The following is a 25,351-nucleotide window of genomic DNA, read 5'->3' on the forward strand; positions in this document are numbered from 1 at the left end:
TTCTTCAGGTCACCTGCTGGTAATTCACCAAAAAATACTACTTCATGTGATTCATAACGGTAAATGTCAGCATTGGTTTAGCTCCATGAACATCAAAATTTCTTAATTACTGTTTATAGATTAATTAAATTGGTAATGATGGAGGACCAAAATTTGATCAACCATGGCTCAGCTCTCAGTGAATAAGCACAAGGATATGATGACATCATGAAATTTCATATAAATGTGAAGGTTTCCATTTCATGTATCTATACATTTGTGAAGCTTCAGATTTCAGGAGATACAATTAGTAAATGGCAGTAAACATGACTTGTGTATTTGGTATGTTCAACTGTTATACAAAAACTGTCTGGTTTTAATACCATTGATTTAGAGCTCTCTTAAAAACTGAGTGTGCTCCCTTTGTAACTGCAAGATGCCATGCTACCGATGCCTGTGTCCATTACATTACATTTTTTGTAATGCCCTGTCGGACCTGCATTCTACACCATAAACAAATTATTCAAAACAATCAGATTATTTTAAAAAAAAAACTTACAATATTTATACATATGTCTATCTTTATTGCTACTTTTGAGAAGTGATCTCCTGGTATATTTGGTGATCTAGAATGGAATATCCCTTATTGTCACATGTACTCAAGTATGGAAGTACAGGGGTACAGTGAAAAGTTTGCAATGTTGCCTCACATGGCGCCATCTTGGGTACAAAGTACCTAGGTATGGGTCTTAGATAGAAAATAGAGAAATAAAGGAAAAAAGGAAAAAGCTACATTACATTGTTATAGTATAAGTAGAAAAATGAGAAATGAAGTCAAAAAGATAAGCATTACAGCCTTTCTATGAAGGGCCTGCAGTAGGTCAGTGCAGGAGGCTTCTATACGTGGTCTGACCCGGCTTGCAAGCTGTTGACCGCCTGCACTGGTCCCAGTCCAACAACTGTCCCGCTCGGTTCAGGCCTCCAGCCTGCTGGCTGTCCCCGCTCGTCTCTGGGCCTTTAGCCCACTCTGCATCTGTGGGGGGAAAAAAAGGAAGGTAACTGGAAAGAAACAGGAGGAGTGGAGGAGCTCCAGTTGGAGCTACCTACTGCACCAGAAGAGCAACCGTTCGTAGCTTTGGATGTGGTTTTTATAACATGTAAATTAAGTTTAAAATACATGAGTAGAAATGACAGGTAAAACTGTGACAAATTTGTAAAGTGTATCCGAAAATTGAAACATATGTAGCATTTCCAATTTCATGTATGAAATATGCTATCCTTAATAATGAATGTAATCTCACATACATGAAGCACTGAATTTCAGAGCTGCTAGTTAGAATTTAAGTACATCTCTTGAAGTCCATGATAAAACTGCAATTCTGAAGTATTTTCTGTGCACAGTTGCAATTGACTGTTTTAAATAATACACAAATACAATCATTTGCAGGTTTTCAGAGGAAGTCACTTTACTGTATTTTTTGAATATGCTAGCTTGATAATTCTGTTGCCATACAGTGCGTTCAAGGGTAGCTGAAGCAGTCTTTCAGAAGTTAGTGCAAAACATTGATATCTATAAGGAATTTCCACATGGAAAATGTAAAAACAATACACTAACAATTGATACAATTGTTCAACTTGGCTGCAGAGATTGTTCTCACATCTTTAATTTCAGAGATCAAGAAATTCAATTGTGAATCAACGTACCCCATGAAAAACAAATTGGTACAGATTTAGATGGCTTTCAGTAAATGTTCTACAGAATTAATGTTTAGAGCAACAAACCTAAAATAAAGATCTAAGTTCATAATTTGTTAATTGTTTTTCAACAGGTACCTCCTGAAAAATGGGCTTATTCATTTAAAATTCTTTTAAATTCATAATTTTGGTGTGACTTAATTTTTTTTCCTTTTCCTGTTTTCTTTTACGAACTGCGTTGTAACACGAGTTCAAGACTCAAGACGTATACCATACCTTGTCTCCTGTTGAGATGGAGTATAAGTGGAATACAGATCACTTCAAATCCCACCACTGCACGTTTAGAATGTAGGTTAATTAGTTGACGCCAGATCAATTAATTAGGGAAGGAAATCTGCGATCGTCAAATGCTCTGGCCAGCCTGTAATTCCAGAGCCTCAGCTCTGGTGGTTGACTCTCAACTGCCCTCTGACATGCCCTGTAATTTGTTCAACTGAACCAAACTATTGCATAAATGTTCAAGTGAGGCAGACCAATTGATACAGATATATATATCAGAAGTGATGCTGCAGTTTTGGACAAGAGCGTGTCTGCCAGTAACTCACCAAGACTTTTCTGATAGCACCTTTTAAACTTAGGACTTATACCACCTAGAAGAACAAGGGTGACAGGCTCATGGGGACGGTAACGCTTGAGCCTTTTCCTCCAAGCCACATGCCATTCTGCCTTGGAGCTACTGTATATCACTGTTTTCTGCACTTTCCAACTCTCTCTCTAACATAACTTCAGGCATACCTACAACAGGTAGACTGCAGTAATTCAAGAAGCTTGCTACCACTTGTTCAAAGGCAATTAGGCATAGGCAACAGACGTTGGTCTTGCAGTGATGCTCACATCCCATGAAAAAATACATTTTGTAATCACCAATTCACCGAGTAACTACAGTTTTCCATGCTGGGATAATTCTGCTAGATATGCTCTTTGCCTTGTTGCCTTTCCTATAATGCAACACGTACCGTCCTCTGAACTCATGCAATGTCTCGCTTTATAAATTGATCGTAATTATGTGCTTATGTACTTGTTGCCTCTCTTTATAATACCCAACAGTCTTGACCTTGAAGGGTTTTACCAGAACTAAAACATTTAAGGAATTTGTTTATTTGAATCTTTAGTGTTTTTTTCCTATTCATCTAACCTTTATGTTAATGAACAGTCAAAACTCTAAAGCATTAGCTCTATTTCTCTCTCCATTGATACCATCTGGCATCTGGCATCTGTCCTTTTCAGAACCACAATATTTAGCTTTTGTTTTAAGTTTAATTGTAGTTCACTGGTATAATTCTCTTAAGGAATAAAGAATTCCAGTTGGGGTGAATACTATCCAGTGTCATAATTATCTACCTTCAGCTCAATGTTTTTTTTCTACAATCTGACATTCCCTCCCCACCTATAGTGCACCCTCAGCGAGTTGCACAATCAAGAATTACCATTTCCATTTATCAGCTTTCAAAGCATTGTCAGCTTGCAAACCACAATCTATCACTTCATAAATAACTATGACTCCCATAGTTAACTGTTTTAGAAATTCTTGCACACAGGTTTCCCTACATTTTGCAGTGGTACTTGTGCCATTTTTGTCGAGCAGATAGTTAACTTTATAAAATATTTTCTTTTAAAACATTTGAAGAGAACCATTGAAATGAATTTTCATTTTGTTTCCAAAACTTGGCCATTTTATCAAATTTCCCTCACGTGAAATAGCAGGTATCCTGAACTACTATTAGAAATGTTATTCTGTGAGGCGCTAATAATTAACTATCGATGAGTTTCAAATTAGTCATCTCTCAAATCCACTTGTCTTATTCTGTGAGTTTCATAGATGTGAAGCTCCAAATGTCTAATTTATCCACTGTGTTGCTTGTAATATTTATAGGAGTTCCACACTCTGTACAATAGAGCTAAAGAATGTAAGCCAAATGCATCATTTAGAACTGATTCTTCTTTTCTTGCAAATTTATTTGCTTCTGTAATTCTGCTGTATGAGACTTGCGTAGATGATTTGATGCGCAGGAATACCTTGTAATGAGGTTCCCATCCACAATACTTGGACAGTGGAACCTCTGTATATGACAATGGGACAGCTTACTTTTAAAAAGAAGTCTTTAAAACTGTCATTAATTAAGCACTTAATTTCTTATTACTCAACTTAAACCATTCCAATTCTTGTTTGGAAGTGGAAGGGGAGGGGCTTGTGATTCCAAAGGGTAAAGTCTTGTACATTTTCATTCCAGTATATTGATTTTTTTTTCTTTAATAGTTCATATGATGTGGATGTTACCCACGTTCCATTTGTTATTGTCATTTTGAGCCCCTTATGTGAATTGCTGCAATCCATATGGTATAGGTACTCCCACAGTGCTCTTTAGGATGTGAGTTCCAGGATTTTAACCTAGCACAACAGTGATATTGTTCAAGTCAGAATGGTGGTGTGACTTAAGAGGTTATGATGTTCCCCTTCTTCTGTTGACCATGTTTTTCTTGGTGGTAGTAGCAACTGGTTTGGAACAATGTTTAACAACTCGGTGTTCTTAAGGTTCTACTTTGTTCAGCCGGTCAGCATCCTTGATTATTTCCAGTAAGGACTGCTTTTTTTTCTCTCATTTATAAATGAATTGTCCCTGGTATTTTTTTAAAAACATCACCCAACGCTGTTTCTTTTCATTAAATTTGATTGCTGCTAAAGTTGACATTGTACATCAAAAGAAATAGACTATTTTCCATATCAAGGGAAAATTGAACTGAAAGTCTTCCATTTTTGCACCTTGTGGGGTAAATCAAATTTTGGCTGACATGGACTCTGTGCACAAGGGTATCTGAGCAATTTTTCAATGATATTGACACTGGTTGCTATGGATGTTTCATCAACAGCAAGTAACTCCACCTAATACCTGCTTATTAACACATGTGAATACTTTCCACAAGCTGTCTATTTCCCCTTGAGCTTTAGTGAAATAAATGCAAAGTAAATCTGCTATGATAAATCTAATAGGTAGGAAGCCCAAGACAACTTTTTTAAAAAAAAAAGCAAACGTGTACTCCTGAACATGCGGTTCATGTTTTCTGCTTTGTATTGGGTTTATTTTACTATTATTTATTACAGTTCAAAGGGTTCGATTGTTGAGTTGTGCTAGCTAGTGCAGTACTGGGTAGTTTTGCATATCTTTTGAATGCTGACTGTAGTAAAATCATGAATGAATAAATGCTTATCCAATGCAACCATGGTTCGGAGCATTTGACTTTTTTTTTAATCGATTCAGGTTCAAAAGTGGAGAGATGGAAACATGGAAGTAACAGCATAGGAAGAGTCCATTCAACCCGTTGTATCTTTGGGTCTTGGAAACAAAACTGTGCTTAATTCTGCATTCCCATCTTTGTCCTTAGCCTTCTAAATGGGCTCATCTCCACTGCCTGTCCAAACCCCTCCCGTCAAATGTTTTATGGAATCCTACTGCAACAAAACTTTTTCACATGATACAGATCTTGGCAACTGTGTGGAAAACTTTGCATCCCTCTAGACATTTTGCCAATGATTTTGAATTCATCTAGAAGAAATAAGTTTTCTCAACACTTTGTCAAAACTTATCTTGGGTTATATCTTGTCTCTTTTCATTCCAAGGAAAAGTCATAATTCTTTTGCCTTCTTCTCATAACTTAAGTGCTTCATTCTTCATAGCATGTTGGGTAAATTTCCTTGGTACCTTTTTTTAAGGCATTCGCATCTTTGCTAAAGTGTGGTGCCCTGAATTGGCTCATTCCAACTGAGGCCTGACCTTAATTTGTTCTGCCATATTTTAAGGATTTTTATCTGTAGACACTAAAGTCTCTTTGTTTTGAATTATTTTGAAAACTAAAAATATTTTAATTATTAAAATTATTTAGTTATTTAACAGTAACTCTGCCATACTTAACCCATTTCACTGCCTTATCTGACTTCTTGAAGTCTGCAACTATACTTCTTGCCAGCCCCTACATCTGACTCTAAGTCATTTATAAAAGTTGAAACAAATGGACCTAAAACTGACCCTTGGAGAACACCACTGTACGCGGCAGCCCAACTCCCACCCCATCACAACAACCTTCACATACCATCTTAGCTCCCTGTCACTGAGTCAACTTGATACCCATGCCATGACTTTCCTCTTTATTTTGTGGGCTTCCTTCATCTTAATAAATTTCCTTTTGGCACTTTGTCAAATATCTTCCAAAATATTAGCTGCCTTTGTATGAGCCCTGATTTTTGTGCTCAGTTCTTGGAATGGGACTTGTTAGCCATTAAAATAACATTCTGTTGTCGTCTTCAACTTTTTCACCACTGTCATTTACTGTCATACGTTCAAAATAACCCCTGGAAATTTTACATAACTAAATAAATATCTCATCTGTTTCTCAGGTGTTATTTTTTACATTTGTAAATCACTGCTAGGAATTTCTTGAATTCCCCCAAGTGGAAACGTCTTTGCACTGGCATGCTTGATCCAATTCATGTCATGAATGATCTGTTTTTTCAGCTGTTGATGTATTTTGCTTAGATGTCATGATCTAATCAATAATTGGTTAAAACTTCAACAGTAAAATAGTTGTTGAAGTAAATGAAATTTGAAACTTTTTTTTATATGCTACCGTTTTGTTAATAAACAGAATTTTGTTGATAAAAGAATAACTTTGTATAAAGTCTGAAGCCCAGATTCTAAACTCTTCTGGTCTGTTGCAGTCTCTGCATTGAGCAATGCGCATTGTTTTGTTTTTGTGTGCACCTGATCAATTTTTAAGCTAGCACTTAAAACTAAACTTCATTTATAACATGGAAAGCGAAGAGGAATAGTTTTCATCTAACGTCTTTTCCTTTCTCAAAGGTTCATTTTGTAAATTAAGCTAGTTAAAAATACAACCGCTGCAATATCAGTGAGTGAATAGTTGAAATTCTGATCTGGATCGCTATCCGTTTTTACCCCTCAAATATAATTCAAGTTAGTTCTATCTGTCCTTTTTTAAAAAATATTTAAAATCTTACAAGTGGTTAGAAATGAAAATTTGTCTTGGGTTTAAGGGTTTCTATGCATATATGGGACTATGTGATATTTTATACTATTAGTCTGTGTTGAGATTTGCCATGGAAATCTCAAATTACCAAGACTTAAAACTCTTTTTGTATTTTCAGGTGTTGAAGCCTCTCCTCAGGACAGGTTTCTGGTGATGGCAGCTGAAATGAATCAAGCTGCAGGAGGTGGCCCTCCTGATTTGAGTCAGTTCTGGAAGGAAGTTTCTAGGGATCTCGTGATGGAGCACAGGTATTGAAGAATTGGAACTTTTTTGTAGACCACATAATCCGCTTTAATATTATTCCTTTTAATCACTTATGTTCTTGAAATACATCACTTTGGATTTCTTTCTGATCCTGATTTGAAGCTCAGCCACATTAGATCCACAGTTATGACATTATCTCTTTGAAAAATATTAAATACTCATACCACATCCTCCTTCATTCAAGTTTCATTAACTGCACAAACTGTCATGTGTCTTTTTTGCTTTGACCTTGCTGAGCTTTAGTTCCTCCCTGTATCACAGAAACCTCCCTGCCCTGCTTCAAATCTGTGCATGGCCTTACAGGACCTTCTGAGCTATCATTTGATGACGAACTTTTCCACCCATTTATTGACATTAGCTCCTTGAAGGCCAAGGAAGAGCGTTTGACTCCTGGCCAAACAGGTTAAGTATCAACTTGTAAATACTTCCATATATCAGTGGCAGATGTAAAGAACAGGGAAATTCATGGTCAGCCATGTCATAGAAATTAAATTTGAGCCTCCAGTATCACTTGGTAGTTCAGGACTGCTACGTGCATATATGTTAGCATAAACTCCAAGTTGATATGTCACCTCAGCAACTCTGGCTCCAGCAGGGGCACTGGTTTGGTCAATTAGATGGACAGCCGATCACATTGATACTAACAGCATGGAGTTTTTTTCCTTTCTGGGTGGATTGGATTCCGAACATGAGTCTTTGTCCTCCCTGTGGTGGTGGTCACAGTGCTGTGGGTTGGACCTTCAGAGAGAGGCTAAAAAGGTTGTTATCATACTTTCCTTTCACCAGATTTCTTCTTTTAAGTAAGTGTTCTGTTAGTCTTGGCTCAGGGCAACCTAAAGCATGTGGTTCAAGACTTGAGTATATAATTTAAGCGGTTATTTCAATGTAGTGAAATGCTGTTTGTCTGGTACAGATGAGATAGTAAACTATTAAACTATATAATTACTATATATATTAAACTATAAAACTGTGCATTATATTGGTTAATTGTTAATAGATTCTATGGAACTTTGTGAAGAAGGGATGGTAGACAAGAATTCTCTCCAGTGTTCGAAGCAATATTTATCCAAAAATCAACTCGCTAGATAAATTGTTATCCAAAAATTATTTGAAAGACAGTACTTGCTGTTACTGATCATGTTTAAAGAAAACTATTTATTGTCACAATACATCTCTGCCATCAGTTTGATTCAGTACATATTCTGGCTAGTTCATTTAAAAACCTAGCTGAAATGAGAGAAGAAAAAATGATCCTTCATCATGACTCCACTTCTATTATGTGAAATGATCTTCTCAATCTGAATGTCCTACACCAGGCACTGGAATTACCAAAGCTCACTGTTGTTATTACCAAGGTAACTGAAATACATTTGAAATGCTGTAGTGCCCAAATGCAAGGGTGGAGAGAGCAAACACTCCTGGCTGCAAGCTGTGACTCTTCTTTTGGTCCCAGTAAGGGTAACGTTGAAAGTATATTCTCGCGTTCCTATTTTCCAAACTTGACAATGTGGATTCTTCTTCTAATTGATAAATAGTTTACAGCCTTAAGCTGCGAGTTCCTAACTTGGAACTGAGCTGTGACTCTTTTTTTTTTTTAACTCATTGTAATAATATCCTGTTGAGTCCTTGTTCAGGCACCACAACTGCTCCCGTCCCAGCTTGGGGAAACTGTAGACAGGCCAGAAAGTTGGTGACGCACTTTTAGCCCAAGTTGGGAGGTGATGATCTAGTGGTATTATCACTAGACTGTTAATTCAGAATGTCAGCTAATTTTCTGGAGACCTGGGTTCAAATCTGCCATGGCAGATAGTAAGATCTGAATTCAATAAAATATCTGGAGTTAAGAATCTAATGATGATGTTGAAACCACCGACGATAGATGGATGTTTTCCAACAAGTTCTCTAATGCCCCCCAGGGAAGGAAATCTACTAGCCTGTCCTGGTGTCACCTTGATGTGACTCCAGAACAATGGGGTTGCCTTCTGAAATGGCCCAATAAGCCACTGAGTTATATCAATCATGAGAAATGAAACTGGACAGACATCCTGGCATCAACTAGGCACTGAAACAACAATAGCAAAAACAGTCCTGACGACACTGCAAAGCCCTCATTACTAACATCAGGGGGCTAGTGTCAAAATTGGGAGAGCTGTCTCACAGAACAGTCAAGCAACAGTCTGACATAGTCTCCTCACAGCCAATGACCCAGACACCTCCAGCACCATCCCTGGATATGTCCTGCCCCACCAGCAGGACAGACCCAGCAGAGGTAGTGGCACAATGGTACACAGTCGAGGGTGTTGCCTTGGGAGTCCTCAACGTTGACTCCAGACACACGATGTCTCATGGCTTCAGGTTAAATATGGGCAAGGAAACCTGATTACAATGTACTGTCCTCCTTCGGCTGATGAGTCAGTCCTCTTCCACATTGAACTACACTTGGAGGAAGCACCGGGGGTGGCAAAGATGTAAAATGTACTCTAGGTGGGTGGTTTCAACATCCACTACCAAGCATGGCTCAACAATTGTACTACTGATTGAGTTAGTTGTGTCCCAAAGGATTTAACTGCTAGATGAGTCTGTGGCAGGTGATGAGGGAACCAACAGGAGGGAAAAGAAACTTGACCTCTTTCTCACTGCTGTAAAGTCATTTGTCCTTAACAGTATTGATAAGAGTGGTCACAGCACAGACATTGAAATGAAGTTCCACCTTCACATTAAGAATACCCTCCATTGTGTTGTGTAGCTCTATTACCGTGCTAAATGGGACGGACCAGCAACTTGACTGATCATCCATGTGATGCTACAGGCTGTCAACAGCAGCAGAATCATACTCCAGCACAATCTGCAACCTCATGGCCCGGCATATCTCCCAGTCAACTATTACAATCAAGCCAGGGATCAACCATGGTTCAATGGACAGTGCAGGAGGGCGTACCAGGATCAGTACCAGACATACCTGAAAATGAGGTGTCAACCTGGTGAATCTACCAAGCAGAACTAATTGCATGCATAATTGCACGCATAAGCAGCAAGTGACAGGCAGCAAAGCTACCCCACAGCTAATGGATCGGATCTTATCGCTATCACGTCCAGTCAGGAATGGTGCTGTGCAATTAAAGAACTCACTGGGGGAGGAGGCCGTAGAAATATCCCCATCTTCAATGATGGAAGAGCCCAGTACATCAATGCAAAAGTTAAGGCTAAAGCATTCACAACAATCTTTAGCAGAAGTGCAGAGTGGATGATCCATCTCAGCTTCCTTCATGAGCCCCCAGCATCACAGATGCCAGTCTTCAATTTAGTTCACTCCATTTCATATCATGAAGTGATTGGAGACACTGAATGCTGCAAATGCTATGGGCCCTGACAGCATTCCAGTAATAGTACTGAAGAACTTCTCACATCACTAGCCAAGCTGTTCCAATAAAGCTACAGCACTGGCATCTACTCAACAATGTGGAAAGTTGCCCAGGTACATGCCATACAGAAAAAAACAAGACAGATTCAGCCCAGCCAGTTAACGCCCTATCAGTCTACTCTCAATGATCATTAAACTGATGGAAGGTGTCATTGATAGTGCTATCAAGCAACACCTGCTCAGCAATAACCAGCTCAGTGATGCCCAATTTAGGTTCTGCCAGGGCCACTCAGCTCCTGACCTCATTACAGCCTTGGTTCAAACATGGACAAAAGGACTGAACTCCAGGGGTAAGATGAGAGTGACAATGCTTGACATCAAGGAACCCTAGCAAAACTGGAATTAGTAGGTATCAGGGGGCCAACTCTCTGGTTGGAGTCATACCTGGCACATAGGAAGATGGTTGTGGTTGTTGGAGGTCGGTCATCTCTGCTCCAGAACATCTCTGCAGGAGTTCCTCAGGGTAGTGTCCTACACTCAACCGTCTCCAGGTGCTTCATAAATGATCTTCCCTACATCATGAGGTCAGCAGTTCAGCGATGATTGCACGAAGTAAAGCGCCACTTATGACTCTTCAGATACTGAAGCAGTCCATGTTCAAATGCAGCAAGATCTGGACAATATCCAGACTTGGACAGACAGATGGCAATTAACATTCGTGCTACATAAATGCTAGGCAATGACCATCTCTAATAAGTGACAATCTAACCACTGGCCCTTGACATTCAATGGTGTTACCATCACTGAATTCCCCACTATGAACATCCTTAGGGTTCTTGACCAGAAACTCAACTGACTTGGCACGTGAACACAGTGGCTACAGGAGCAGATTAGAGGCTAGGGATATTGCAGCAAGTAGCAACCTCCTGACTCCCAAGATCCTTTCCACCATCTACAAAGCACAAGTCAGAAGTCTGATGGAATACTCCCCATCTCCTTTCCTTGAGTGCAGCTGCAACTCGTAAATCAAGAAGCTTGATGCCATCCGAGACAGAGTAGCCCGCTTGATTGCCACTACATCCACAACCGTCTGTTCTCTCCTTCACCGATGCTCAGTGGCAGCAGTGTATACTATCTACAAGATGCACTGCAGGAATTCATCGAAGACCCCCAGACAGCACCTTCCAAACCTACCACCACTTCCATCTAGAAGGATAAGGGCAACGGATACATGGAAATACCAGGACCTGCAAGTTCCCCTCCAAGCTGATCACCATCCTGACTTGGAAATATGTTGCTGTTCCTTCACCATCCCTGGGTTACAATCTTGGAATTCCCTCCCTAATGGCATTTGCATCTACCCACAGCATGTGGACTGCAGCAGTTCAAGAAGGCAGCTCACCACTACTTTCTCCAGAGCAACTACAAATGAGCAGTAAACGCTGTCCAGCCAGCGATGTCCATGACTTATGAAAAGAATACAAACGGTTTTCCGCTCAGTGGTGTAATATCACCGGCTGGGCTGAGGCAAATTGTCATTAGCTTTTTATGCATTGCCCAGACGATTTTATTTTTCAAAATAAATTGCTACATTACTGCTAAGTTAATAGGATTCCAAAAGCAGCCCTCAAACTAATTTAACTGTCAGCTATCCCTGGTTCTTGGTGCCAATAAATAAACCCGTGTAAGAAATTGCTTAATAAGCTACATGTTTCTGTAGCTGGTTAAATCCGTGTTGAAGCAGGCCTGAAAGTGGCGTATATTTAGTTGATAGTCTGGTCCCCAAGATGATGGTGGGGTAGCAGTACAGCGTGTCCAGAGCTCATCAGCTCCGTCTGCTTTCACATTTTTTTCTTACTTCAATCTAGTGCGAGTTTGTGCAGCGTGGAGGAGAGTGAGCCCACTGCAGTGGAGTTGAGTTATCGTGGGGCAAGTGAGCCCAATATGGCTGAGAGTAAGGTCCCAAGTCAGTGGCAAGAGCAGGTAGCCCCAGGTTGAGTTCGGCGCTGTCTAGAAGCGAGGCCCAGCATGGTCTGGATAAGAATCAAAAGTTCAGCATTTTACTACTTTATTTTTCTAACTTATTCCTAAGATTTTGTACTTGGATACCTTTGTACCTAAGATGGTGCCATAAGTGGCAACTTTGTAAACTTTTCATTGCACTCGTGAGTACATGTGACAATAAACCTAATTCTAATTCTAAATCCGATTTGCAAATTTGAGTCTGGCTGAACTGACAATGTTTGTCACTTACTAGGTGAAAAAATTTTCATTACATTTAATCAATTGGTCAAAACTACAGCTTCTATCACTCCAGTAAATTCAATATGCCTTTAATTTAAATGATCTGATCATTCAGGACTAAAACACAAATTATTATTTTTGCTACATTACTTAAATTCTTAATTCAGAGTTTGGCATAATTGCATTCTCCATTTCAAAACCAGCTTTCAAGTAACAGGAGCAAACCGTAGTTTATCTTGATGACCATCCACCGCAATCAATTTATGCTCTAGTAAGGCATAACACTAATACTAAATTGTGTGTTTGTGTGTGACTGTTCAAATAAATGGTTTATTATGTGAAGTATTTGCTTCGATGTAAACCTACTTCATGGTAGAAAGTGCAATTAAAAACAGCAATTTGTATTTAAATTATAGTGACATTTAGTACTGTTGGGAGGTCACAACAGTGAGAGTAAACTGAATCTATTGGAATGAAAGCAAAGTTGAAATGTGGAATCTCCATTTAAGATAACCGTGGAGCTGCATTTATTGTAAGAATAATGGAGAGGCAAACCCACTCACTACTATTGATGTGCAAATCAGGTAACAATTTCATGTCAGCTCAGATTTTCATTGAGTTTATGGCATAGTTCAGCACAGAATGAAACCATTTGTTTCATTCAGTTGCAGACACAGGTACAGTGTAGTTATTTCCAGTTAGTTTCATTTCCCCATATCCCTGCAATATTGTTCTCCTTCATCAGCGTTATTTCCTTTTATTCAGGTTCTGTCTGTAAACTACTACTGTTCATTGTTCTCCAGTCCTCAGCACTCGCTGCATGAAACAGATGCATAATTGTATTCAAATCCAAAATTATTTCTCCAGGTTGTACACAAATAATGCTGCTCCATAAATGCACAAGATGTGACAACTCATCATCTGGCTATCTCATGCAAATATGAATGTCATGATGTTCTATTTAAATTGTTGGTTTGGATGAAAATTGTTGCAAAAAAGACTGAGTATCATTCCTAATGGTGTGATTAGTCTTAATTATTACTAGTAGCTCCTCCTGCACTGAAAGATAACATTTGCAACTGTTGAATGTCATTCCTTAGATTTTAATAGCTGTCAGAAATGGAAAAGAAAATTGTTTATATTCTCTCCTTCTATTTTGTTTCTTTCCCTCTGCTTAGTTTCCTGTATGTACCTCATTTAACGTTAAAGTCAGCATTCTAATTTTATACTTTCTGGTTCAGGCTGTGTGGCACACAAGAAATTGCTGTCTGTTTGCTGGAGTGCGCTTGTTCCCTCATTCAGTGGTCTGTGATGCCCATCATGCAAGTCACATGGTTTTGAGATCCAAATTGATGTGCAAAAGGTCATATGTTACCACCTACAGTAACTTGAAGTTTTTATTCTGTCCTAAAATATATTGAAACTTAATAGATGGAAAATCATTACATACTGGTTGCACCTGATCTCGATTTTGAAATGTAGGTAAGAGATGCTGTTCAGATGACTTTAAGATCAGGGCATTATTGAAGTACTTGGAACTTTACACATGTCATGGTGTTTATTTGTAAAGCTTGTTGATGAGGTGGTATTATTCTGATTACAGAATGATTACTCAAAATTCCAAAATTTGGCCAATAAAATGACCACTGACGTGTGCATATTATCATGACACTGCCTTCATTACCAGGGTGCATTGCCCACGTCCAGATACGTCTGTTAAGTTGTTAAAAAGAGAGCATTTTGTAGGCAATGAAATAATTACTTTACGAAACACACAGCAGAAACCCATTAATCTGACAGATTACTCGCGCACAAGCAGCCCATGGTGTGAACCCAGGCCCTTTCTGGTCAGTATTTGGAGCACTTGGACAGGGGAAGCAGTCTGAACAGTTCAAGTCCAACCCAATGAGATATTTCATCTCACAAATCAACCTAGTAAGAACTTTTTTTATAGTTCTGAAATTTGTATTGAAATATTTTAACTATTGTTACAGCAGGAAATGTCTACTCATTTCAGAGAGCTGGCACTCGGGTTGGACTTTGGCCTTAACTGTGATTACAGCGACAGCACCATATTGTTCCAGGCAGCTGCGATTCCGTTGCTAAAATGTTTGTTTGTGCAGATGGGCTATTGCTGCACCACTTAATGTGGTCATTCACAATAAGCGTCACCTTCTAGTTTTCTAGGTATAATCACAGTTTATAAACTTCTGAACAGTCGGGGTTTTGCATAGAACCTCGTTTTGTGTGTGTAGCTAATAACATTGAAACTTAAATCCATGTAACTTATTTTTCAATTAATAGCTGTTTCTGTGCCATGGAGGGGAAACAAATTAATAAAATGTATGTTTTACAAAAAGTTAGAAATACTTGACAGATCGTGTCAGATCGGTTTAGTGAGCTTTTTGATGAATGGTCATTGACTTGAAACACTAACCCTTGCCTCTCTGCAGGTGTTATTTGACATGCTGTATATCTTGATCCATTTCAATGTTCTAATATCTGCAGTATTTTGCTCTTGTATTGATAAAATGTATGCTTGGCAAAAACCCTGTAGTAGTCAATCATTTGAGCTCCTCCATGCCATTGACTAACTTAGTAGAAAAAGTCTTCATCTGGGATTTCAGTGGGCATTTCTGTCTTCTGCCCCAGTGTCAGAAATTCCAGAAAAATTATATAAAGACAATTCACACTGTTTTTCAAATTACACCGAGATCACAAGACTCCTCCACTAATTCACCCCGTTAATATTCTGCTGCTGAGTATCTTAATACACAATCATACTAGCTGTTTATGTAATTTTTATGATATTCACACTTTCACTTGTACATTTAATGGTGGTATGGTCAACAGTGAAGATCAATTGGGCCAATGGGCTGAGGAGTGCCAGATGGAGTTTAATTTGGATAAATGCAAAGTATTGCATTTTGGTTAAACAAGTAAGGGCAGGACTTGTACAGTTAATGGAAGGGCCCTGAGTAGTGTGTTTTCAAACAGAGACCTAGGGATTCAGGTACATACTTCTTTGGAAGTTGCATCTCAAGTCGACAGGGTGGTTAAGAAGGCATTTGGCATGCTTGCATTCGTTGCGCAGCCCATTGTGTGTCGGAATTGGGATGTCATATTGGGGTTGTTCAGGACTTTGGTGAGGCTTTTACTTTCGGAGTACTGTGTAAAGTTCTGGTTGCCCTGCTCTAGGAAGGATATTATTAAATTGGAGAGAGTTCAGAAAAGATTTAGCAGGATGTAACCGGGACTGGAGTGTTTGAGTTATAAGGATAGGGTGGATACTCCAGGACTCTTTTCACTGGATCGTACAGGTTGAGGGGTGACCCATTAGAGGTTTATAAAATCATGAGGGGCATACATGAGGTGAATAGCAAAGGTCTTTTCCCTAGGGTGGGGGAGTTCAAAACTAGAGGGGCATATTTTTAAAGTGACAGGAGAAAGATTTAGAAGGTACCTGAGAGACGAATTTTTCTCACACAGGGTAGTTTGCATGTGGAATAACCTGCCAGGTGAAGTGTTAAATGCAGGTACAGTTACAACATTTAACAAACATTTGGATAGGTTCATAAATAGGAAAGTTTAGAGGAATGTGGGCTAAATGCAGGCAAATGGGACTAGTTTAGTTTGGGAAACTTTGTCGATATGGACAAGTTGGACTGAAGGGTCGGTTGCCATGCTGTATGACTTTACAACAACAAATGTGTTTACAATATTGAAGACGAATTAAAACCATGCTGTTTAAATCTGCAGTTTAAAGATAATCCAGTCACCTTAAATTCAGCTAGTATTATTTAAAGATTATGAGGAAGGTATCTAAGAGTCCTGATTAACTCATCTCCCAGCTGTACTGTATCTTCTTTTCCTTTTTTTAGAAGTAATGTCAACTGGAAACTATTGCATTAGATCAAAGAGATTTGTTGTTCATGACATTTTCTCAGATGGGTGTTGAAATTTTTGAGATTGAAAGGGGCAGGTAAGATCACAATGGCAGTAGAGCAGACGTCTAAGTGATCAAATATCAAAACTTCACCCTCTTCTAAACAAAGTTCTATTCATGGTATAAATGATTTGAACCATGGAATGATTGTTAAGCAAAAACAGAGGAAATCTCTTATTTTATTTTTATATAAATATTTAATATTTAAGTAGAACTGAAAGCTTATAAGGGAATGGGAATTAGCCATACAGTATTTTAATCCAGACAATGTGCCATTTAAATCTGTTCCAAATTATTTGTTGGATAACTATTGCTTTGATGACAGTTTAATACATTGGGCACTTGGCCACCCCTCAGAGTAGATTTTCAACTATAGGTGGTACTTTTGGATTTCAGTTAATCCCATCAATTAATGTGTGCGATTCCTACCAAATCATACAGCACATTCAACTTTTGTCGTCCTGTAAATAATAAAAGTTTGAGGTGATAAAAATATTGTTAGCTTGTTTGTAGTGCAAATAGTTGGTTCTACTGTATTTTGCAATTCTAGCTTGTCTGTGCATACATTGTATGCTTCTTGCTAAATATGAAAGAAGCATTGTTGTGACTGCACCTTTTGTTTTTTTTTAAATATAGCTTTCAGTACTTTGCAACATTGTGTTCAATATCAATTTCTTTTCGTATACCTGTTCACAAAGTATCCTGAACCTTGCTTGAACTTATTTTGTAAGATTGACATTTTGGGTATTAGTGCTTTTCGTTTACAGATAGTTCTTTGTATTTTGCAGATTAAGGTGCCATATTGTAGAAAGTCATAAGGCTAGTGCCAAAGAGAATTCCTTTAAAGGATTTGCGGTTAGTTCCAGCCAAGAGGATTTGCATTCGAAGGTAGGTAAGCAATTGCTTTGAACTAGTCCTTTGCATAAAATAGTGTTAGTTTAATGCTTAATTCTGTATATATGAAAGTGATCTAAGACTTTTCACATTTTCTACCACAAGCTGAGTTCACTTTTTGTAAATGACCAATTTCTGCTAATATAACTGCAAAGGTTCAGTCTTTACCAATTTGTGATCTTGACATTTGCTTTTCCACTCATGCTGTTGTTCATATTCTGCCATGCGTACGAATTGCAGTATACCATTCCTCCTCATGTTTGTTTACTTACAATTTAGTCATTACCTAATTGATATCTTAACTCTATTGGCTTGTTTTGGCTCTGTAATTTAAGGTAAGGGGCAGAAGATTTAGAGGAGATAGGAGGAGGAACTTTTTCACCCAGAGGGTGGTGGGAAGCTGGAACTCGCTGCTATGAGGGTGGTAGAGTAAGAAACCCTCATAACATTCAAGTAGTATTTAGATGTGCACTTGTGATGCCAAAGCATACAGGGCTTTGGGGCAAGTGCTGGAAAATGGATTAGAATAGTTGGATTGTTTTTAACTGGCATGGATGTGATGAGCCGAAGGGCTTTTTAGTTCTCTGGCTATGACTAATTCTTAAATTTTTGTTTAGGAAGGAAATTATCAATCTCAATTTTAACACTTTCAATTGAACTAGCCTCCACACTTTTTGAGAGAGTTTTCCAGATTTCCACAACACTGGTTGAAGGGATGTTACCTAAAATCATTTTGAACATTCTAGTTTGAATTTGAGAGTTACACCTATTGTTCTGGACTATGTCCCAGAGGAAACAATTTCTTACTATCTACCCAATCAAATGCATTACCATCTTAACCACTTCAATTAAATCGGACTTTAATCCTCTTAATTCAAGGAAGTACAAGCCTAATCTTTGCAAACTGATCTCATAAGTTAACTGTTCTGGCCTTGGTATCAACCTGGTGAATATGTTATCCCCACTGAAGCCAGCATATCCTTTCCAAGGCCTAATGCTAAAAACTGAATACAGTATGCCTAATTGGGTCAAATTTTGTTCATTCTAATGAGAATTGTAACGAGAACGGAAGTATTCTAGTGGTGGAAATCATACATATTACAATGTAAGACAGTTATACTTGGAGGTCAATCATTGCAGCAGTTCATCAGGGTCAAATCCTATGCCCAGCCATCTTCAGTTATTTCATCAATGGCTTTCTCTCCACCATGAGTTGAGAAGTGGTGACGTTTATTGATTACATAATGTTCATCCCATTCACAATGGCTCTGATATCGTAACAGTCCGTGTCCTTATGCAACAAAGCCTTGGCAATGGTCAGACTTGGACAAAAGATAGTGATGAATATCCTTTGGGTTGTAGAGAGAATCTAACAGTTTCCTTGTAACATTCAATTGCATTACTATTACTATTACTGCACCCCAGGGCCTACCATTGTTCAGAAACTGGATCAGCCGTATAGACACTAACCGCCAGAGCAAATCAGAAGCTGGGAATTTTATGACACATAACTTTCTTTCTGACTTAAAAGCCTGTCCACCATCTTAAAGGCACAAGTCAGGAGTGTGATGGAAGACTCCTCACTTGTCTGGATGGGTGCAGCTCCGACAACAGTCAAGAAGCTTGACACCATCCAATGCAAAGCGTTGTCATTCTATACGCCTTCAGCATTCACCACTCCACCACTGAAGCACATTAGCAGCAATACGTATCATCTGTAAGACGCAATGCAGTAACTCTTTGTACGTGGAATATCATGTCTTATTAACTTGCTTGAGTTTTTTGAAGGAATAATGAAGAGGATCTTTGAGCGCAGAGCAGTGGACATGATCCATATGGACGTCAGAAAGGCATTTAACAACTTTCCTCATGGTAGAGAGGTTAGCAAGGTTAGATCAAATGGAATAGAGGGAGAACTGGCCATTTGGATACAGAACTGGCTCGAAGGTAGGAGACAGAGGGTGGTGGTGGAGGGTTGCTTTTCAGATTGGAGGCCTGTGACCAGTGGTGTGCCACAAGGATTGGTGCTGGGTCCACTGCTTTTCGTCAATTAAATAAGTGATTTGGATGTGAAAATAGTATATATTGTTAATATGGTTGCAGATGACACCAAAATTGGAGGTGTAGTGGACAGCAAAGAAGGATGCCTCTGGGTACAACAGGACCTTGATCAGATGGGCAGTTGGGCTGAGGAGTGGCAGATGGAGTTTAATTTAGATAAATGTGAGGTGCTGTATTTTGGAAAGGCACATCAGGGCGGGACTTATACACTTCATTGTAAGGTCCTGGGGAGTGTTGCTGAACAAAGAGACCTTGGAGTGCAGGTTCATAGTTCCTTGAAAGTGGAGTCGCTGGTAGACCGGATAGTGAAGAAGGCATTTGGTATGCTTGCCTTTATTGGTCAGTGCATTGAGTATAGGAGTTGGGACGCCATGTTGCAGCTGTACAGGACATTGGTTCAGCCATTTTTGGAATACTGTATGCAGTTCTGGTCTCTCTGCTATGGGAACGATGTTGTGAAACTTGACAGGGTGCAGAAAAGATCGACAAGTATGCTGCCAGGATTGGAGGGTTTGAGCTATAGGGAAAGGCTGAATAGGCTGGGGCTATTTTCCCTGGAGCGTCAGAGGCTGAAGGGTGACCTTATAGAGGTCTTTAAAATCATGAGGGGCATGGATAGGGTAAATAGACAAGGTCTTTTCCCCAGAGTGGGGGAGTCCAAAACTAGAGGGCATAGATTTAAAGTAAGAGGGGAAAGATTTAAAAGGGACCTAAGGGGCAATTTTCATGAGGGAGGTGGTGCATGTATAGAATGGGCTGCCAGAGGAATTGGAGGAGGCTGGTACAATTACAACATTTAAAAGACATGTGGAAGGATATATGAATCGGAAGAGTTTAGAAAGATATAGGCCAAATGCTGGTAAATGGGACTAGACTACTTTAGGATATCTGGTTGGCACAGATGAGTTGGACCAAAGGGTATGTTTCCATGTTCTACAGCTCTATGACTCTATAAACTCGCTAAGGCCCTTCCTCAGCACCCTTTAGACCTGGAACCTCTACCCCTAGAAGGTCAAGGGCATCAGATACGTGGAAGCATCACCACCTGCAAGTTCCCGTTCAAGCTGCACACCATACTGATTAAGAACCATGTGACCAATCCCTCATCATCACTGGACCAAAATTCTGGAATTCCCTCTTTAACAGCTGTTGGTCTCTGTGCTCGATATGAATTGTGGCAGTTCTCTAAGGCAACCCAGCACCATCATCTTTAGTGCACTTTAGGCTGAGCAGCGAACGTGTGCCAGACCAGGGGGGATCCATATTCTGTGAAAGAATTTAAAAAAAACTGAAATGCATAAGCTGCTGAATATTTCTAATGTTTGTTTAGAGCATTTCTCTTTCTTTCCATCTATGACGAAACTCTGTTTAGTTTGTGCAAGGGCACTGACCAAGGACTAATGTATTTTACATCATTCTTTCTGAACTTTAATCTCTGATGAAAGCTTGGGTCAGTCTATATATTAGTAGACTTAATTCCTGGTTCTAATTTCTATCTTTAATATCCAGGCCTTTTTGCCAAAGAAAGCAAGTTGCATGCATCTTGTAATTAAAGATTCGCATTGACTCTATCCCTCTTTTTCATTGTCCTACAAAGCATATGATTTAATAGATATTTGGGCATATTGCAGATGGTGTGATTGGGTACTAATAACAATGTTGAAAGTGCACAATAGGACACAGATCAACAGCTGAAGAGAATACAGATCAGTAGTTTGAACGGTGACCCTTCCTCTTTTATGATTGAACCATAATAATTTGATTTTAATTTTCAAGAGAATGCTACTATAGTTTATATTGCAAAATTAAAACCGGTGCATATGCCTTGAGGTGTAAATATTGTTTTAAATTGTTATCTGGGTGACATTGGTACTCTATCTTTTTAATTATTTGTTTACAGTGAGTAATTTCAAGAAAAATTTACTGGGTCCACAAATATGAAACAGGCAAAAAATTGAACAAAAAGAGTGCATGTGCACATTTTAAAAGATATTTTGCCAGCTGCTAGGTATCATCTTACTAGTTTTGATCCCTGGATAACAACAGTCATGTTTACATTTATGCTACAGTGTTGTTCTGCTGTTAAGGAGCTGATATTGTAGAAAACCTGAAGCTTAACATCTGGGACCCTACCAGGGAAAGCTGTTACCAGCTATGTTAATGCGAAGCAAGATTTGAAGTGACAGATCTTCAACCCTCCAATACCAAAGTTACATTCTGCTCTTATCTCTTATCTCTTATACTAGACAGTGGCTTCCCAATTTTTTTCCACTTTGATTCCATTTTAACACTTGAAAATTATCATAACCTCTCTGCAAAAATGGTGGTGGGGAGAAAGCCTGTGAGAACAGAGCTGGAAGCAGGGGAGATGAGACCAGTGAGATCGGGGAAGGGTAGGGAAATGTGCAGAACTCCATGTTGGCCACAGCTATCTTGGAGCTTACAAAAGGCAAATGGAGCCAGGATAATGTCGCCTGACTCATCCAATGTGAACCATTGTACAGTTTCATCCAATACACGGACTGGTCTATAATGCAGTTTGCTAAGTAGTGGAATAAATTTATGCGTATTTCTCTACAGTTTAGGTGGTTGCAGACACTTACTGATCTGCTTTGATGGAACGTGTGATATTTTTGCTTGCAGAATAGAAGTAAAATTCTATTTATTGAAGGATGAAGTAAAGCATTTGAGGTGAATTGATCAGTTGATATTTATTAGCAGCTGATCAGTCATGCCATGAGAACTTTTTTTGCCTTTCAACCATACGTGCATGGAAAGAAACTTAGTCAACATAATTGTGCCTTTTTAGATTTATTTTCCCTGCTTGTAATTTTAAACTTCTGATCATCATAGTTTTTATTTTTCCACTGTTTTACAGTTCTTTTCATGATAGAACTTAGCATTTTATAAAGTTGCTTATGCAATATTGTGATAAGTAAGGAAGAAATATAACCTGTTAACAGGTTAAACATTGCAGTGCAAAGGGTAGGGATTAATTATTATAGTTTACATGGATAGGAGCAGTAGGAAGAAATTATTGGATTAATTTTAAAATTTTGTCTGTTTATTGTTCTGTAGTTACAAAATATTAGAAACAGAATGTAATTTCCATAGGAATCAACATTTAAACTGGAGTTAAAACTGGTAGGGACTTGTTTAGCAGAAAGAAAATTATATCTATTTTGCCTAAGTTGAAATATAGTACTTTAAATGATTAAATTTCTGTATTAGTAAATGAAATACCAGTTGAAATAAATTTTAATACACCCGTTAACAAAAATGTAAAGTTCTGTTTACAGGAGGCTGTAGTGAACACTGAGAAACTAGGGGTCTGCCACCGCCTCTGACTTCAACCAGACCACTTCTTGGTGGGATTGCTACTCTACTTACTAGCAAATGTCAGCCATGTTATGACTTCAGTATTGTACTACAATGGGATGTGATTTTGTTTTGAATGCTAAAATCCCCATTTTAACCATCTCCCCATGGACCTTGAGAGGGCTGGCCCCACAGAATCTGTACCATCCCATGTGTCACATGTAACTGTGAAAATTATATAATTCCCACATTTGTATGTCTATATTGGTGGCTAGAAAGTTGTTGCCTGAATTGATTCAGTTCTCACCTAGAATACTTTTATCCGTATCCCAGGTTACAGAGTTTCAGGGCTCAACTCTTGTGACTAAACTATCATAAAAACCATTACCAAGCTAAAACTTGCAAATTTAATCAACTTTCAACCAATTTCACTGTTTGCCCAATGACTACGTGCCATGTATTCTTTTCTAATAATTGTATGTGCAGAATTTAAGTTTTTTTTGTCAACGTGTTACATTGATATTGCACCTTTAACATAAAATGCCAAGGTGTTTCCGAGGAGTGTTACCAAATAAAATTTGACACAGCCACATCGGGAATGGCTAAGCATAAGATGACTCCATGAAGTAAGGAGAGAAATTGTGAAGATTGGTGAGGGAATTTCATAACTTGGGCCCTGGGAAGCTAAAGGGACATTCAGCAGTGGCTGAGGGAATGAAATCTAGAATAAGCAAAAGATCAGAATTGGAGCAACTTGGAGGGTGATAGGGCTGAGGCAGTTAAAAATTGGCTTGGACGAGAAGATGGAGAGATTTGATAATAAAAATGAAAATTTTCTTATCAAGTTATTATTGGACCAGTGGAAATTAGTGAGCACAGGGTTGTTGAGAGTTGAGATAAGGGTAGCAGAGATTTTTGAAAGAGCTCAAGTCAGAGTCCAAGTTGCAAGTCTGTATGTGACAATTCGGGGGCAGTGGAAAGGTCAAGAGGTAGAGCTGGATGTCATCGTACAAAGGAAACGTGATATGCATTAACTTGATGTTGAGAAGTAAGGATCTAAGGATTGATCTTTGGCAGTCTCAGAGGTAATGCTGTGAGATGAGGAAGAGATTTTCTGGCTAGAAATTCACAGTTAGAAACAAAACCAGGCAAGTGCTACCCCACCAGGGTAGATTAAGTGAGGTATTACAGGGGAATAGAATTGTCACCTGTTCCAAAGACTGGAGATTTGTTGAGCAAGAGGAGGAGAGATAATTTGCCACAGTCTGCGACTTTGGAAACTATTTCACTGCTGTGGAGTTATGGGGAAAATGGGCACAGATTTGGAAGGTGACAACAGGATGAAGTACTTTAGGAAGGAAAATGAGATTAGAGTTGCTGGTTTGCCTGGCCAGACGGGCAAGGCTGTGTGTTTTAAGGGAGGGTGCTGGTGGAACCCAGCCTGTGCCATCTAGTGCCATATTACTAATGTTCTGATACATATAAGTGTTTGTTTATAATGATTGATCTAATACTTTCTTTAACAATTCCATTCAACGAAACTTGAAATCACTGCTCAGTAGTTTTTGATACTTGTAGTTTAAACGAGCATGCTTTGAAACCATCATAAACTATTATGACCAATCTAGAATATCTATCAGTGTCAAACATGATTATCTTTCCCAGTTCCTTAAGCACTGTAGAATAGATTGAATCTGATTTTGCAGTCTTAAACCCTGATCAGTGGCAAACAATGTCAAATGTGATCTGCTCACTTTGCTTGAATGCCAGTTCTGATGAGAATAAATTTCAATATTGTTTTCAGAAGTCAAGACATACAAAAATTGATCTTAATCAGCTATTCATCCATTTTGTATAAGAAACATACCAATATCCTTTTTTCTACACAGAACCTTGTCAATGTAGCCCCAGATTCTTTGTGCAGTAGAAACATAAAGGGAAATATATATTTTATGTCATAATTAAAATGGTCAGAAATCACACAACAGCAGGTTATAGTCCAACAGGTTTATTTGAAAACACAAGCTTTTGGAGCCTTAGTCCTCGTTCAGGTGTTAGAAGGAGTGAAGCTCGAAAGCTTGTGTTTTCAAATAAACCTGTTGGACTATAACCTGGTGTCGTGTGATTTCTGACCTTGTCCACCCCAGTCCAACACCGGCATCTCCACATCGTAACTAGAATGGAGTGTTCAGAAGTCATCCCATGTATAAAGTAATGATAAAGTTACCATAGTCCCAGAGGAGCATAGCGCTGCTGTCTCATTTGTGACTAACTGATGGTGGTTTCACCTGAGGGTCACCATGCCTCGGGCAAAGGGTGAGATTGCAAAGGACCTTCATACTAACCTCAGCTGCTGCAGTAAATGAACCCGTGCAGTTGGCATCACTGCACCACAAACCAACCATCCAGTCAACTGAACTTAGTTGACCCTCTTATAACATTTAGAAACTGTTACTCAAGGTGCACTTTTGACCAAACCTTCAGTTATA

General features: G+C 38.9%; 1 protein-coding gene and 1 long non-coding RNA gene across 4 annotated transcripts in view; one reads left to right on the top strand and one right to left on the bottom strand.

Moving 5' to 3' along the window:
- The window catches only part of mospd2 (motile sperm domain containing 2), a 74,790-nt gene that overhangs the window by 46,474 nt on the left and 2,965 nt on the right, over positions 1-25,351 (top strand). For 2 of the 3 annotated variants that reach the window (XM_048603095.1, XM_048603094.1), the window contains 2 exons: positions 6,893-7,022; positions 17,378-17,477. In XM_048603095.1, the coding sequence (XP_048459052.1) occupies positions 6,893-7,022; positions 17,378-17,477 (230 nt within the window). Of the gene's footprint in view, positions 1-6,892; positions 7,023-17,377; positions 17,482-25,351 lie in introns of all 3 variants that reach the window. The other variant, XM_048603096.1, reaches the window with a different exon arrangement.
- LOC125484422 overlaps positions 198-25,351 on the bottom strand; it is a 64,660-nt gene continuing 39,506 nt past the window's right edge. The window contains exon 2 of the long non-coding RNA XR_007263241.1: positions 198-1,012. This is a non-coding gene — a long non-coding RNA (uncharacterized LOC125484422). The remainder of the gene's footprint in view (positions 1,013-25,351) is intronic.

Source organism: Rhincodon typus, chromosome 11, assembly GCF_021869965.1.
Source record: "Rhincodon typus isolate 14 chromosome 11, sRhiTyp1.1, whole genome shotgun sequence".
Lineage (NCBI taxonomy): Eukaryota > Metazoa > Chordata > Chondrichthyes > Orectolobiformes > Rhincodontidae > Rhincodon > Rhincodon typus.